This window comes from Meriones unguiculatus, chromosome 7, assembly GCF_030254825.1.
Source record: "Meriones unguiculatus strain TT.TT164.6M chromosome 7, Bangor_MerUng_6.1, whole genome shotgun sequence".
Lineage (NCBI taxonomy): Eukaryota > Metazoa > Chordata > Mammalia > Rodentia > Muridae > Meriones > Meriones unguiculatus.
This window is the reverse complement of record NC_083355.1, coordinates 115,381,800-115,399,535: the sequence shown is the minus strand read 5'-3', so window position 1 is coordinate 115,399,535 and position 17,736 is coordinate 115,381,800. Positions and strand designations below refer to the sequence as shown.

Sequence of the window (17,736 nt, the reverse complement as noted above, 5' to 3'; positions counted from 1 at the left end):
GAATGAAACAGTGGGTCTCAAGAAAAAGAACCTGGGCCATGCAGGAGTGTAACTGAAACCAGACGCTGTTATTTTTTTATTGTTTTATTTTTATTTTCATGTACATCGGTGTTTTGACTGCATGTATGTCTATGTAAAGGTGTCGGATCCCCTGGAACAGGACTTAGAGACAGTTGTGAGCCACCATGTGGGTGCTGGGAATTGAACTCGGGTCCTCTAGAATGGTAGTCAGTGCTCTTCACCACTAAGCCAGCTCACCAGCCCCCACCAGACTCTGTTTTTACCTACCATTTTCCACTTGAAACACTGTAACTTTAGGGAGTAAGGTATTGGCAGACATTTTCTTTGTAAATAAGTAAATAAAGAGAGCCTGTTCTTTCAATATTTGTGACCTTTATCTGAAGATGAGAATTTTGAAAACTTGTATCTGTATAAATTAGACAAGACCCCAAAAGCTGAAGAATTTGGCAATCAACATGATGAAGTTATTAACAAAGGTGCTTTTCTTTCTTTTTAAAAAGTGATTTATTTACTCATTTTATATAGTATGGGTGTTCTGTTTGCATGAATGTCTATGCACTAAGTACATGCCTGATGCCCCAGAAGGCAGAAGAAGTTATCAGATTACATAGAACTAGACAGTTGTGAGCTGCCATGTGGATGTTAGAAACTGAACCCAGGTCCTCTGGAAGAGCATTCCGTGTTGCTATCAACTACTGAGTCATCTCTCCAGCCCCAGCCTTCTAATATTATATAACATATGGGTCAACATCTGGAAGATCTGCACCCTCTGAGACTCCTACTAAATGATCAACACATGATACTAAAAATCATGCAAGGGTTAAAGACCCACTCAAAGTGTAAGAGAAGCTAACAGGCTTTAATGAGGTAGGAAAAACCCACCAAGGGTTTCAGATGCCACACTGCAATCAGTTTTTAAAGAAAACCACAGATAGTAAAGCAGCTCCCTGAGGCCACAGGATAGACTATCTCTCTCTAAGTTGTTTGTCAAGCAGTCCTTAGAAGTCTTAGGAACAATATATGCCACTACACTGCTTTTAAAATACTTAATTGTTTTTATTTTATATGTATGAATGTTTTGCCTGCATGAGTGTCTATGTAGCACTTGGGTGCCTAGTTCTCAAGGGCGTAGAGCAGGCTGAATGCCCTGGGACTGAGTTAAACAGTTATGAAGTGCCATATGAGTGCTGCCAGTACTCTTACCTCTGAGACGGCTGTGGTGGTTTGTGGACCCTATAGGCTCATATAGGTGTGGCCTTGTTGGAGGAGGTGGGTCGGGGGAGGCAAGTTTTGAGGTTTCAAAACCCACGCTAGGCCCAGTCTCTCTCCTCTCTCTCTCTCTCTCTCTCTCTCTCTCTCTCGACCTTCCTCCTGCCTGCAGATCAGAATATTAAAGCTCTTAGCCACTGTTCCAGTGCTATGGCTGTCTATTCCCTGCCATGATGATAATAGACCACTCTCTGAAACTCTAAGCAAGCCCCCAATGAAATGCTTTCTTTGATAAGAGTTGCACTGGTCATGGTGTCTCTTCAGAGCAACAGAACGGTGACTAAGATAACATCTCTCCAAGCCCTGCTAGTGCTTTTGGTTGCCCACTAAAATGAAAAGGATGAGAATCTATTGCTGGGGCTAGAGAGATGGCTCAGCAGTGAAGAGCACTGGCTGCTCTTCAGAGGACTGCCTATAACTTCAGTTCCAGGGGATCTCACATACTCACATAGACACACATGCAGTCAAAACACCAATGCACATAAAAATACAAATAAATAGATTATTTAAAAAAAAAAAACCCACTGCTGCTGGGAGGTAGTGGCGTACACATTTGATCCCAGTGGAGGTGGAAGCAGGTAGATCTCAGTGAGTTTGAGGCCAGCCTGGTCTAAAGAGTGAGTTCCAGGATAGCCAGGGCTGTGACATAGAAAAACCCCCATCTTGAAAAATAAAAAACCAACTCCCCCCCCAAACAAACAAACTATTGCTGAAGACACACTTAGGCTGCAGGGTATAGAAAAATCAGGAAGAGCTGAGCTGGAAGCTTACCCCTTGCCACCGGGCTTACTTAGATGTGGGTCCTGTGTGCTATACTATTACTTTGTCAGGCAAAGTGTAATAGTGGTGGGATTGTTATGGGCATAACCAAACAGTTTTTGCTCAGGTATGAGGCACATGCCACAGGAGAAAATTCATGCCTGCCACTATTTGGTCAAAAGCCCATAGCTAGAGAGGTCATAGGCACTAGTGGGGAAGCTACTATTGTTGTTTTGCTAAATGGACATGTTGTGGCCAGCAGACTGTCTTCTAAATATTTATGTTTATGCCCTTAGATCAGTGCTTCTTTCAGCTTTAGTCAGAGAAGCTTCTTTTTGCAGTGGGTAGAAGTTAACTGCAAAAAAATCAAAACTGGCCTTAGTGCTGAGAATTAAGTGACTATTAAATGCAAAGCCCTAAATAGGACATCTCTATTATCCCCTTCAAGGCTAGGAAGCATCTCAAAAGAGAGGGCAGGAAGGATGGAAGAGCCCCAAGACTGGGAGGAGTGTTCAGAAATACTACTTTCTGGGAATGATACAGTTGTGAACTCATAGTAGCTTTGACTACCTACACAAGACCAACATACGATTAGGCCCGTCAATATTCCAAAGTGAATAAGGGAGGGACTCACAAGACCCTATCTCCCCATAAGGAACTACTGACAGCTCAACGGTTACCTTGTGAGAGAGAGAGAGAGAGAGAGAGAGAGAGATTTTCTGTAGTGGTGTAGCTATTGGTAAGTTGTCCATGATCTTGTAAATAACCCTTCACATTCATGTTCATGTAAGCAACACTAATTATGCTCATTATGTCACACACACACTGGATGTGGTCACTGACATGACTGGAAAATGTTTTGCATCCTTCCTGATAATGTTTCAAGGAATCAGGAAGGGTCACAGCTCTTTACTAAGCAGCAGCCATGAGAACAGCAAGCATGTTTGAGAAGCTGAACTCAACACTGGACACAGCATATATGTATTCAGACAGCATGTGGTAACCCAGAAACTTGTACAATTTGTTCCTTTGCTTGTTTTGAGATAGACTTTTACTACGTAACTCTTGGCACCTTCTATACAGTCCAGGCTGGCCTTAAACTCTTGAGGATCCTCCTGCTTAAGCCTCCAAGTGCTGGAATTATGGAGCACCACCATGCCTGACTGATTATGTATAATCTTTACTGTTGGTTCTGCAGGCCAACTCTTTAGTCACAGCAGCAGAGAGCACGAGATTGAAAGGTAGGCAAGACTGCAGTGCACTGCAGATCAAAGAAAGCAATGGCCAACATCTCTGAACATCACCTCACCTGGTCTAGATCTAGAGAGGAGTAGACGATCTTCCCCTTGTCATCTCCGGAGAACAGTTTCATCCCATTAGGGCTCCACGCCAGAGCTGTAATGCTGGTTTTGTGGACACCAGTGACATCAAATCTCCGAAGCTAGGGACAACAGATGACAAGGAAAGGAGAGCTGCCGTGACTGCAGTTATCTGAATGTCATGTCTACTCTGGGAGGAGCTGGTTTCCACACAGAGCTGTGCACAAGGTTCCCTTTGTCTATCCACATTTGAAACTCATGGATGGGCCAACAAGATGGCTTACTGGGTAACAGCACTTGCTGCCAAACCCAGGAATCGTCCTGGGACCAAGATGATAAGAAGGAGAACACTGACTCCCCCAAGCTGTCTTCCAACCTCTACCTATGAGCTGCACTAAACACACACACACACACAGAAAGAACACAAAAGGGCATTAAATAAAAATTAAGATCCACTGATTTGTGCTTTATTCCAAATGTTCCAAGCACAACAAAGATGTCACAGTACAATGTCAGGCTGAATATATGCTTTCTAGGCAGATGAGAACCCCCCCCCAACAAACCCACACCCTCATTTTATTTTTTTGAGACAGGATCATACTATGTAGACGACCAGGCTGGCCTTGAACTGACAGAGATCCTCCTACCTCTGCCTCCTGAGTGCTGGGATCAAAGGCATGTACCACCACACCCAGCTCTAAGGATGTCTCATCTTAAAAACTGATGAGGAACTGACCAAGAAGAGAAGCAATGCTAGAACCTGAGCACTCACCTGCTTGTTCCTTCCTGGCAATGAAGACACAAGTTGGAAAACTGCAACCCTCCCGGAGGCAGTGCCTGCTGCCACAAGGTCATCAAAGCAGCTTAGCAGCTTCACCACAGTGATAGACTCTGTCTTCCCCTAAATGAAGACACATCACAAAGAAATAATTAGTGAGCTGAGCAGTGGTAGCACAAGCCTTTAATCCCAGCACTAGGAAGGCAGAGGCAGGCAAATCTCTGTGAGTTCAAGGCCAACCTGGTCTACAGAGTGAGCTCCAGGACTACAGCTGGGGCTACACCGAGAAATCCTGTCTTGAAAAACAAAACAACAACAAAAAAAGTGACACTTAAAATGGAAAAATAAAAAGCACCTGTAAAGCAGGAACCATGAAAGTAGGTTCCTGAGCTGCAGCACATAAGCTCCTGACTGGAAATGTGTTAGAAAGACAAATCTTTCTAAGATTCCACCTTTTTAAAATTATTATTATAATAACAACATATACAGAGCCCATTATTACCATTTTGTGTACATTTTGATATACAGTATACCTGTAATATCTAGCCATCCATCATCCTCCATTTCTAGAGTCATTTTCATCTTGTAAATGGAAACTTTATACCACCAAACAATAAGCCCCTTCGCCTGCCAAACCACTCCCACCCAGCTCCTGGCACCTTCATTCGACTTAGCCCTCCATGAGCCCAAAGGCCTCATTGTTTGTTTGTCTTTTTCTGATTGTCACATGCTACCTAACATAGTGTCCGTTAAGATCACGAAGCATGCTGTGACATCCATCAGAATTTCCTTCATTTCATTCTTCTACATAGCCATATGCAGTTTTCTTACTCATTAATCTTTTGTTTTGTTGTCATGGATAGTCTTATTTTTGAGACAGGGTCTCTCTATACTACCTAGGATGACCTTAAACAAACTGCCCATTCTCCTGCTTCAGCTTCCCACATGCTGGGATTATTGCACATTTGCCACATGCCTAGCTTTATTCACTCCTGTTTTAATAAATTATTGCTTCAAAGTCGTCACAAAAAGCTAAGAGTTTCCTTAGAGCATTTTCACACATACTTATCACTTTACCATCTTTTTTTTGTTCTCTCCCCTCCCCTCCTTCCTCCCAGATACCCTTCTTGGCACTTTTAAGCCACTGGTATTCCATTACCCTGTCTGTCTGTCTGCCTACCTGTCTTTGTTTTGTTTTAAGGCATGATTTCACTAGCTGTAAGGCAGTAGTCCTAGCTGACCTGGAATCCACTATGTGGACCATGCTAGCCTCGAACTCAAAGAGATGCACCTCCCTCCATACCCAGCTATCGTGATGAGTTCCATATTCACTCATTTTTTAAACAAAGATTTGTTTCTCACTTTAGTCACTGTAAATAATGCTATGAAGAATGTACAACTATCTCTTTCAAGACAGGTGTGACAGTGCATGTCTATAATTCTGTAATTCACAGCATGAACTTACTTATTTGTAATTTTTATATGAGACAATCACATGCCTGAGTGGCAGCTGAGCTAGTCAGCCTTATCTGAACCACTAGAATGCACTGCTCAGGCTAGGCCACCCAATAGGCCACCATGAGCAGGGGGCAGCGTCAGCTCTCCTCTCATGGCCTTGGGGCCAGCTCACCTCCACCATGCCTCCAGAGCCAGCTCCACTGTGCTTCCCAGTCAAGGTGTGAGGGACCACTCTCCCAAGCGCTGCAAGCCTATGAAGGGCTAGGCCAGCTCTCACACTCTCACACCCTCATGACTGGCTCACCTGTACTTTCGTCATCAGGGCCAGGCACACTGTGTTGCCTGGGAGAGGTTCACAGCCCGCTCTCCTGAGTGCTACAGCCAGTAAGGGGAAAGGGCCAGCTCTCCCACCTACTGTAGGTAGCCTTATCCCCTCACCCATGACACCTCATGCCAGACAAATGGCAGGGCCAGCTGACCTACTCTCTCACCCTCAGAGGTTGGCTCACCTGCACCCCCTCCACCAGGGCCAGTTTTACTGTGCTGCCCAGATGAGGTACAGGGCCCTTGCTCCCAAGTGTTGCAGCCAGTGAAGGACAGGGCTAGCTCACCGCTCTCAGGACCTCAGGGCCAGTTCTCCCAACTGCTGCAGGTGGTGAAGGGGAAAGCAGGAGATGGCATCATCCCCATACCCATGCCACCTCACAGCAGATGAGTGGCAGGGCCAGCTCTCCTGTGCTCTCACACTAGGGGTTAGCTCACCTGTGCCCCCTCGACCATGACTGGCCCTGCTGCACTGCCCAGTTGAGGTGCAGAGCCCTCACTCCCAAGCTCATGGCCCTGTGGGCAGCTTTCCTGACCACTGAGTGGTGGAGTCGGTCAACTCACCCAGACCCTGCCACAAGGGGTAGCTTCACTAGGCTGCCTGGCCAAGGCACAGAGCCTGTTCTCTGCAGAGATGGGGCCAGTGCTCCAGAGCACTGCATATAGTGAGAAGAGGTGCCAGTTATGCACAACTTGGGGACATCCATGTGGTCCCTTGCAGCTGCCTTGAACACACAGAGATCCTCCTGCCTCTGCCTCCTGAGTGCTGGGAGTAATGTGCACCACCATTGCCTGGCTTGCTTGGTAATTAATTTACCTTATTAGTCTTTTGTTTGTATATTACGGTTTCCAATTTCATGTTTTTGTGGTGTGTAAGGGTCTCTGTGTATATTCTTTTTTGTACTTTTCCTTTTTTTATTTTGTTTTATTCTGGTTTTTTAAATTTTATTTTATTTGTCTGTTTTCTAAAGAGAGAGGAAGAAAGTGTGGAATTGGATGAGTAGGTGAGAAGAATTTGGGAGGACATGAGAAAGGAGAAATCGTAATCAGAATATATTGTATGAAAAAATGTATTTTCAAAAGATAAAGATTTTACTTTTAAATTTTATGTATATGTTTGGTGTGTATGCGCATGTGAATACAGAAAACTTTGAAGGCCAGAAGAGGGTTTGGATGCCCTGAAACTGGACTTGCAGGTGGTTATGAGCTACCTCGTGTCGTGCTGAGAACCAGACACAGGTCCTCTGCAAGAGCGGTACACACTTTTAAATGCTGAGCCAATTCTATAAAGACCCTGGAAGTCATACCAGCTTTTCACAGGGCAAGGGGTGAGACGTGGGTATCTTCTATTGTGCTAAGGACTAAAATTGACCAAAACCTACACATTTTACCATCAAGCTATCTCTAGAAGTCACAAGCGAATAGGCTTGAGTTCCAAATCAGTTTCAATAGACACGTTCTGCACCAGCAACTTCTAGCAAGGAGAGAGCAGGTCTGGTGCTCTCCTACCACTCCACCACCTTCCCCAAAACCTCCCTTTCCATGTTAAGTGCTTGTTTTATTTTGCTTTGTTTTTGTTTTGTTGTTGTTGTTTTGACACAGGGTTTTTCTGTGAAACTGCTTTGGTTGTCCTAGAATCCACTTTGTAGACCATCTGCCTCTGCCTCCCAAGTCCTGGGATTAAAGGCATGCACCAGCACCACCATGCCTGGCCCATTCTAAATTCCTTTTTTTCCCCCCCTTCAAATATATATGTGTGTGTGTGTGTGTATGTATGTGTATGTGTGTGTATATATATATATATATATATATATATATATATATTCACTTTATATCCTGATTGCAGCCCCTTCTAAATTCATTTTCAAAATAACAAGATTTACAGAACTCATTTCTAATGAAAGAAATGCTAATTAATCATGAATAAACTGAGCTCTTACCGAGAGAACGAAAGGCCAGAAGTAGTAGTGCACATTAATCCCAGCACTTGGAGGCAAAAGCAAAGGGCAAACTGTGAGTTTGAGGCCAGCCTAATCTACATGTTGAGTTCCAGGATAGCCAGGACTATACAGAGAGACCATGTCTCAAAAACCCAAGGGAGTGAGAATATGACAAAGTTGTTTTGACAACTTATCATTATTTCTCAAATAATAATAATATAGAAACAAAAGTCTGAAGTCAGAAGAGTACAACCCAGAGTCAAGACCAACTTGATTCTCAGTGTGGACAAGCACAGAGCCACTGAGAGGTGATGCTTGTCTTGTATCAACCAGGTTTGTCCAGTTAATTAAACACTATATCAAAAAAGGATTTACAAACTGATTCCTGGCATGTTTGGTTTTTAGATCAATAATACTATTAACTATCACTGACTCAAGTTTCATGTGAGTTTACTAAAATCATGGCATAGCAGGAAGTATTCATGCTTGAAGTTTCCCCTTCTGATAAACCCTTTTAATTTCTGACAGTAATTTCTACAGCAATCAGCCTGCCAATATGTAAGAATACCCTACATATCCTAGGCACCAAGTGAACCTATAGTTAACCAAAGTAGGCCATAGTCCTGGCCCTCCTGTAGATTAGCTATGAGACATGCACATGAAAAAAGCTGCCTACAGCAACTGGGGGTGGCACCAACGGCTCACTTTCATAAGGCACTTCATAGTTTTTGGGTATTTTCATGGGCTATAAATAAATCCAAATACAGGTTAACAAATCTGGATCTTAAGCAATAAGAAACAGAGGGATCCCTTGAAGATTCTTGATCTTGCTAGTGTTACCAGTCAGGTCTTTCTTGACTATGGCTAGAAGCAGAAGCCAGGAACAAGGAAGTGGGGCTAGGCAGGAAGACCAGCTTGAGTCTGCTGCAATAGTTCAGGCCAAAGTTAGTAAAAGCCAAGTCTAGCAAACCATCAATAAAATGGGTCCCCAAAGCAGTAAAGTCACAATGAAGGCAAACTCCATCGAGAACTTGTTGGGACAGGAAAGGCAATATAACAGACAGCAGCTATTTGTTTGTTTGTTTTTCAAGACAGGGTTTCTCTGTGTAGCCCTGGCTGTCCTGAAACTCATCTGTAGACCAGGCTGGCATCAAACTCAGAGATCTGCCTATCTTTGCCTCCCAAGACCCAGGATTAAAGGCCTGAGCCACTGTGGCTACCACCACCACACTTCTTTTTTTCTTTTCTTCTCTTTCTTTTTAAGGTAACATCTCTATATGTAGTCCTGGCTAGCCTAGAACTCATGCTCACTATGTTGGCCAGGCTGACCACGAACTCATAAAAGCCCTGCCTGCCTCTACCTCCTGAGCGTTGGTTTTAAAGGCATGAACCAGTACCATGCATGGAGATAACCTAGAACCCCTGCACAGACGTAGCCCAAGGCAGTTCAGTATCCAAGTGGGTTCCATAGTAATGGGAAGAGGGACTGCTTCTGACATGAACTGATTGGCCTGCTCTTTGATCACCTCCCCCTGAGTGGGGAGCAGCCTTACCAGGCCACAGAGGAAGACAATGCAACCACTCCTGATGAGACCTAACAGACTAGGATCAGAAGGAAGAAAAAGAAACCCTCTCCTACCAGTGGACTTGGAAAGTGGAATGTGTGGAGAAGGGGGAGGAAGAAAGGGGTTGGGAGGGGAGGGGGGAACTGGAGGGGGGATACAAAGTAAATAAAGTATAATTAAAAAAAAAAAAAAAAGGCATGAACCATCATGCCCAGCTTCAGCAACTTTCTTTACTGTGTGTTTTCTGTGTCAGGCAACTTGCTAAGCACTGTATCCGCATTACTGAATCTACAATCTACCTATGAAGAGAGATGCTTTAGCCATCTTTGTGTTATAAATGAGGGGCTAAGGAAGTCAGAATCAAGTCAGGGTCCACATGCAAGTATGACAGTCTTTAGGAGTAGCTCCAGTTCAGCTCTGGGCCTTCTCTGAATGAATTCAAAGATCTTGCTGATAGATAGTTTGCTAGGTGTGTGAAGAGGACAAATATGTATAAGCTTGAGTTAATATTATTTAATTATTAATAAATGCCACAGTTTCTTTTTTCTTTTGTTGTTTTTTGTTTTGTTTTGTTTTGTTTTTTCTTCAAGACAGGGTTGCTCTGTATAGCCTTTGCTGTCCTTTGGCAAGAAACAAAACCTCCTGAAACAGAAATATAGTTATCAAAAAGTGTTAACGAAGCCTGGCAAGAATGTTCGAATTGGTAATTCCAGTACTCAGGAGGCTGATCCAGTACTGCAGTTAGTTCAAAGCCAGCCTGAACAACAGAGTGAGACCTTGTCTCAAAAACAAAGATTTCATTTGAAAGGTGTCTGGACTGGTTTTCTGGACTTACACCAAAGCATTAGGCTGGCACCACCCACCTTCTCAGGCACCGTGGCAGGCTGCTTTTCCTTTATACATGGATAAAACCACATCAGGAGAAAGTGCTCTTTGTGAGCTGGCTCATGAGAACTGTGAGGTTGGACAAAGCTTTCATTATGAGCTTTGTGTGATGAGCCAAAGCTTAACAAACTTCAGCAGAACCTGCTGGCATATCAAATGCCTAGTAAATGCAAAATATTCTGAAATAGTTAAGAAGGCCACATAAGATACGAATTCTTAAGAATTGCTTCTTTTTCCTTTTATGCTAACAAAGAACAACTGTTAAGAGTTTTCACACACTTTTTAGTGAACTGGAGGTACAAAGGCTTCTGCTACCTCTGACAACTTCCTTAACTCTCCACCACAAAATGTAGCAAGGTGTGATGCCTGGGCTGAAGGAGAGAACACAGTCTTGACAGAGAAGAGGCTATACACAAGAGGAGGAGGCAAATGACTCAGGAAGGGAGACAGCCAGCCAGCATCAGCCTAGCTGTCAAGTGACAGGAAACAATCCCCTATCTGCTGGGGGCTAAACTCAGTGACTCTTGCAAGCCAGGCAAGCACTCCACCACCAAGCTACTCCCCACAAACCTAATACTTAAATGCTGACAAAACCGTGTGAAGTGAAGCAGGATCTAGTCTCCTTTCCCTTCTATGTTCATATCCAATTGTTGCAGGCCATTCACTGGAAAACATCTTGCAGTATATCTTGCCCAGCACTGACTCCAGCACAATCCAAAAGCCAACATGATGTCTGATAGGTTTTAGAGTATTTCAGGTTTTGGATTTTTAGACTGAGGACACTCAAAGAGTAAAGTCTAGACAAATAGTCCAAAATCCAAAAACTTGAAAAGTAGAACCAGACTGAGCACTGTGGCACACAACTCCCAGCACTCAGGGAGGCACAAGCAGGTGGATCTCTGCTTTTAAGGCCAGCCTGGTCTACAAAGCAAGTCTAGAACACCAAGTCTACACTGAGAACCCTGTCTTGACAAACCAATAAAGGAAGGAAGGAAGGAAGGAAGGAAGGAAGGAAGGAAGGAAGGAAGGAGGAAAGGGAAGGAAGAAAGGAAGGAAGAAAAGAGAAAAAGAAAAGAAAGAGAGAAAAAAAGAAAAAGAAAGAAAGAAAGAAAGAAAGAAAGAAAGAAAGAAAGAAAGAAAGAAAGAAAGAAAGAAAAAGAGAGAAAGAAAAAGAGAGAAAGAAAAAAGTGTGGGGATGGAGACATGGCTCAGAGGTTAAGAGCACTGTCTGCTCTTCCAGAGGTCCTGAGTTCAATTCCCAGCAACCACATGGTGGCCACAACCATCTATACTGGGGTCTGATGCCCTCTTCTGGCATGCAGGTGCACATGTCAGAGCACTCCTATCTATAAAATGAATTTTAAAAAATCAGTCCTTCACTAAGTAATAAAAAGTGGACTCAATTTTGGTCTCAAACATTTCAGACAGGTGACCCCAGCCCTAATCTGTCCAGTGACTCCAGTGCACACATATATTACAGTTGTCCCGCCACTTGGCTCTATGTGGGTGATCTGTGCATCGGCCCTTGTTTGTGCTAATGCTACTCTGACTTAGTTACTGAAGTCTCGTGAATTTGTCTCCCAGGAGATCACTGTCTCCTATCTGGCTCTTTTGCACCAATGTGCAATTTAGTCATTATAGTTTCACCTCCTTTAAAATCAACTTGTTAATTTCCATGAAAAACAAATATGGGGCTGGGCCGTGGTGGTGTACACCACTTTAATCCCAGCACTCAGGAGGCAGAGGCAGATGGATCTCTGTAAATTCAATCTACAGATCGAGTTCCAGGACAGCCAGGGCTACACAGAGAAACCCTGTCTTAAAACAAAACAAAAGAAAATCAAACCAAACAAAAAAGAAATAAAGAATTAAAAAAAAAAAAAAGTCAACGCTGGGCACAGTGGTATATGCCTGTAACTCCAGCACTTGGGGAGGTAGAGGCAGGCAGCTATCTGGACAGCCTGGTTCACAAAGCAAGTCCAGGACAGCCAAAGCTACAAAGCAGAGAAACCCTGTCTCAGGGAAAAGGAAAAAAGGAAAAAAAAAAAAAAAAAAAAAGAAGCAAGAACAAAACCAAAATCAAACTATTAAAAAAAAAAAAAAGGAGAAGAAGAATAACAAAACAAATGTGTGGAGGGAGATCAGGGCTAAGGATACAGCTCAAGTGGTAGAGTGCTTACTTGACACACACAGAGAACTAGGTCTGCTCCCCAGAAGCACATAAGCCAGGTACAGTGGCATGTAGCTGTGATCCCAGCAATTGGCAGGTACAGGAAGGAGGATCAGAAGTTAAGATACCCTTGACTGCACATTGAATCTACTTAAGACCCTCTCTGAAAAAGAAAAATAAGTTTCACATGGGCACTCATACATAAATTTCAGACTAAACTGAACTAGGGGAATGAGAGATGTCTCAGAGGTTAAGAACACTGGATGCTCTTCCAGAAAACCTGGGTTCATTTCTCAGCACCCACAAGGCAGCTCACAACCATCTATAACTCCAGTTCAAGGGAATCCAATATGAGAATGAATCAAGACAGATAAACCAGGCCCCCTCAGACCTTGCCCACAGTGGCTTTAAACACATATCAATCTTCCTGTCTTAGACAGGAAACTAAAGGCAAGAGCCGCCATTTTCAACTAATATGTATTTCTTACTATTAAAATTATTTTAAAATTAAATACCTAGCCATCAATGAGTTGAAGCATCCATGGTAAGGACACGTGGGGGTTTCGATACTACCAACATATCAATGAACAGACACCATAGGCAGGGGCTATCACCACATCCAGGGACTACATCCACAGAGAAAGGCAAGAGAAGACATTAGACAAGCACACCAATAGCTGCATGGAGAGACAAACTTCTGCATCATTCTAGAAACAAAATCAGATTAAAGTCAATGAAACACTCATCCCTTTCTGAACCCTGGCTCTTCCAATTAAAAACCACGATGGCCATGCGCAGGCCCAGGCCCTTTCCACTCCCCCTGCTAGCATGGGCCACTACAGGAAGAGCCGCAGAGTGCGCTGGGCATGCTCACCAAATCTTTGTAAGTGTCGTGTTCTCAGCAACATGTTCCCCGAACCTCCCACCAACTGCTACCACCTTTCTTGGCACCCATTAACTCTTGTCTGGTTTATTCTGCTTTGTTGCTTGATTTATCTCTTTTTCACATAGATGCTAGGGACTGAACTCAGATCCTCATGCTTTTCAGGAAATACTTTACCAACTTCCCAGTCCCCAAATCTAACTTTTTGCTTTGTTTTGTTTTTTTGAGACAGGGTTTCTCTGTATAGACGTGGCTGTCCTGGACTCTTTTTGTAGACCAGGCTGGCCTGGAACTCAGAGATCCACATGCCTCTGCCTCCCAGAGTGCTAGGATTACAGGTGTGTGCCACCACGCCCAGTTTCTTTTGTTTGTTTGTTTTTGAAGCTCGAAGTTCTTCCACAAAGGCAGATACTGCCCACAGTGTTCTCTACACAGCCCTAGGACCTGACATGAGAGAGAATACTGACTCCAAAGATACCTGCTGACTGAATTTACTGGGAAAACAAATATGGAGACATTGTGGGACTGAGAGCTGGGAATGTCCTTTGGGTATCACGCCATGCTTCTGCCTGAAGGCAAGTTGATGAAACTGCAACAAGCTTAAGACTAAGCAAAGAGACATCATATACTTAGGGTCAAATCTAAGAAACTCTGGTCTGTCCTCATCTGTTTAGTCAGTGCTTATACATATCCTAGCCATGTATCCAACAAATTTATAACATATTTGTACTTGTTATTAGCACCTTGTAACATTTTCTTCATGCTTTTTGGTAGTAAGTAGGAAAAAAAATTCTTGTGTTTCCATTTGCTCCCCCCCACTCAATGCAGAAGGGCTGGATACCAAAGGCACTAATGTCAAAAGCACACACTAGCTATATTCACTATCTTAAAGGTCTGCTTCCTTCTTTAAGAACATAATTTCATTTTACAAGACAAGCATGAAGACCTGAGTTTAAGTCCCTAGCACCCACATTAAAAAATGCAGGTATGTTTGTATGTCCCTGTAACCCCAGCATTGGGGGACTGAGACAGATGGAATCTGGGACTTCAATGGTCAGCTAGCCTAGGCAGATTGGCAAGTGCCTGGCTCAGTAAGAGACCAGTGCGGCAACAGAGCAAGAGAGACAGGAAGATGACTGACTGATGGTCTCTTATGGCCTCTGTCTAGGTGCTCTTTATCTGACCTAGGTGATTACCTGGGGGGGGGTATGTATCAAGTTGTATACTTTGTGTAAGTTATATTTAAATGAAAAAGCAATAGGTGCAGTCCAACTTAAACTTGTGGAGGCACATTTCATAATCTTGGTGAATGTCCCAAATGTATTTGTAAACAATGTATATCCAGTTGGAATGGTGCTATTGCCCTAATTCAAGCACTTGAAGGCAGAGGCAGGCTGACTTCTGTGAGCTCAAGGCCAGCCTGGTCTACACAGTTGAGTTTTAGACTAGCCAAGACTGCAGAATGAGATTCTGTTTGTTTTGCTGTGTATGCAGCTCTATAGATGTCAATTAGGTGAAGCTGGCTGACAATGAGTGCTTAGTTCTTCTATAGTCTCATTTTTCTAGCTCCTACTTTTATTACTGAGAGACTCAAGGTCTTTTGTAAATACTGACTTGTTCTGTTTCTTCCTTCATATATGGTGAAGCTGTGATTAGGGACAGACACACTTAAGACTCCTGTCTTCTTTGACAATCAACTATGTTATCATTATTTAACATCTCCTTTTACCCTAGTTATCTCTTTGCTTAGAAGACAATCTTGATATTAACACATCTCTTCTTTCTACTGGTTAGCACTTACATGATGTATCTTCACTCGGTTTTTCTTGCTGAAACAAGGTTTCACATACCTCAGGCAAGCCTGAAACTTGCTATGTAGTCAAAGCTGGCCTTGAATTCTGATCCTGATACTTCCACCTCTCATATGCTGAAATTAGAGGCATGTGCCACCACCACAGTGCCCAGATTCCACCTTTTCTCTTTTTTTTTTTAAACCAGGGTCTTGAGGGCTGGAGAGATGGCTCAGGGGTTAAGAATACTGGCTTCTCTTCCAGAGGACCTGAGTTCAATTCCCAGCACCCACATGGCAGCTAACAACTGTAACTCCAGTTCCAGGGGATCTGATAACCTCACACAGACACATACAGGCAAAACACCAATGCACATAAAAAAAAAATAATAATAAAATAAATTTTAAAAAATTCAGGGTCTTGCTATATAAAACCCTGGCTGAACTGGAACTCATTATATCTGCTTCGATCATCCTCTGTCTTAGGGTTTCTACTGTTGTAATTAAGCATCATGACCTTGGGAAGAAAAGGATTTATTTCAGCTCACATATCCCTATTACAGTCCATCATGGAAGAAAGCCAGGGTAGGTAAACAAGGCAGGAACCTGGAGACAGGACTGATGCAGAAGCCATGGAAGAGCACTTAATCAGTTCACTTTCTTTTTTGTTTTTAGGATTTATTTATTATTTATATAGCCTTCTTCCTATATGGGCGTCTGCAGGCCAGAAGAGAACAGCACATCTTATTACAGATGTTTATGAGCCACCATGTTGTTGCTGGGAATTGAACTCAGGACCTTTGAAAGAACAGCCAGTGCTCATAACCTCTGAGCCATGTCTCCAGCCCTCAGTCCACTTTCTTATTGTGCCTAGGACTACTACCCAATAGGTGGCACTGCCCACAGTGAACTGGGGCCAACACCAATCAAAAAATGTACCACAAGCTTACCCACAGGCCAATCTAATAAGTGCATTTGCTCAGCTGAGGCTCCTTCTTTCAGAATGACTCTAGCTTATATGAAGTTGACATGAAACTAGCCAGCACACTCTTTAACTTATTTTCTAAGACAAGATCTCCAGCTGAACCTGGAGCTCACCTTTTCAGCTACATTAACTGGCAAGCCTCCAGGATCCCTCTATCTCTGCCCCTCAATGCTGGAGTTAGAGGCTTTCTTCTCTCGTGTGTGTGTACTGCTGTGGACCAATTCAGATCCTCCCCCTTATTCAGTAAATACTCTACCCACTAAGCTATCTCCCCAGACCTATCTTTTTACTTTAACTTTCTTACATCATTACATTTTAATTAAATTTAAGACAAATCCTTTTTGTTTGTATAAAATGGTATGTATGTGTTGCGTGTGGTGTATGTACCTGTTAGTATAAATGTGTGCTCATGGATATGCATATGCATTTGTGTGTGTGCATGCATTCAAAGGTTCAGAGACCTTGGGTCTTTCCTCAGTTGCTTTAAAAAAAAAAAAAAGTTTTGGTTGGTGCCCTCTTCTGGTGTGTAGGCATACATGCAGGCAGAATACTGTATATACATAATAAATAAATCTTTTTTTAAGTTTTGGGGATGGAGAGATGGCCCAGAAGTTAAAAACACTGGCTGCTCTTCCAGGGGTCCTGAGTTCAATTCCCAACAACCTCATGGTGGTTCACAACCATCTATCATGAGATCTGGTGCCCTCTTGTGGCATGCAGGTGTACATGCAGACAGAACATTGTATATGTAATAAATATACCTTTAAATTAAAAGTTTTCCATTTACTTATTTAGTGTGTGTGTGTGTGTGTGTGTGTGTGTGAGCACATCCCATGGTACACACATGGAGGTCCAAGGACAACTTGTGGAAACTAGATCTCTCCTTCCACTACACAAGTTCCAAGTAACAAATGCCTTTACCTGATTACCTGATGAGCCATTTTGACAGCTCATCATCTTTGTTTTCAGCAAGGTTTCTCACTAAAGTGAACCTCATCAATTTGGGTAGCTGCTGACCAATAGGCTTCAGGGATCACATACGTGCACGCGCACACACGCGCACACACACACACACACACACACACACACACACACACACTGAGGTAACAGACACATGCTTTTGCACCTGGCTTTCATCATCTGACAATTTATGTCTTTTAGATGTATTTGAATCATTTGTACTTAATATAACTACTGGTATATGTAGATTTTTTTAAACTGTTGCTCAAGAGGTTACAGTACATACATATTTCTGTGTGTGTGTGTGTGTGTGTGTGTGTGTGTGTAAAAGAGAGAACCAAACCCAGGATCTTATACATGTTAAGCATGTGCTCTATACCACTGTGCTGTATCCCTAACTCATATACTTTCAGAGTTCACCTCTGTATATAGACTCTATGAACCTTAGCCCATAGAGCATCCTACTCATGTTATAATGTCTCTCATATGAACATCTACACACAATGAAAACTCAACAGGTATGCTTCCTGCTTTCAACTGTCAAGTATAAATTAAAGGGCACAAATAATAAGTTTTTATTTCTCTAAGAATTTCCTATAACTTTTCATTCATTCCTGATGCTGTGTTCTCT

The 17,736-nt window shown here is 43.0% G+C and overlaps 1 protein-coding gene across 6 annotated transcripts in view; it reads right to left on the bottom strand.

Annotated features, from left to right (window-relative positions):
* Tecpr2 (tectonin beta-propeller repeat containing 2) overlaps positions 1-17,736 on the bottom strand; it is an 88,379-nt gene that overhangs the window by 56,948 nt on the left and 13,695 nt on the right. For 4 of the 6 annotated variants that reach the window (XM_021645050.2, XM_021645051.2, XM_021645048.2 and 1 more), the window contains 2 exons: positions 4,141-4,269; positions 3,359-3,490 (listed from right to left, as the gene is read on the bottom strand). In XM_021645050.2, coding sequence (XP_021500725.1) covers positions 3,359-3,490; positions 4,141-4,269 — 261 coding nt within the window. The remainder of the gene's footprint in view (positions 1-3,358; positions 3,491-4,140; positions 4,270-17,736) is intronic. The other 2 variants (XM_060388200.1, XM_060388201.1) reach the window with 1 other exon arrangement.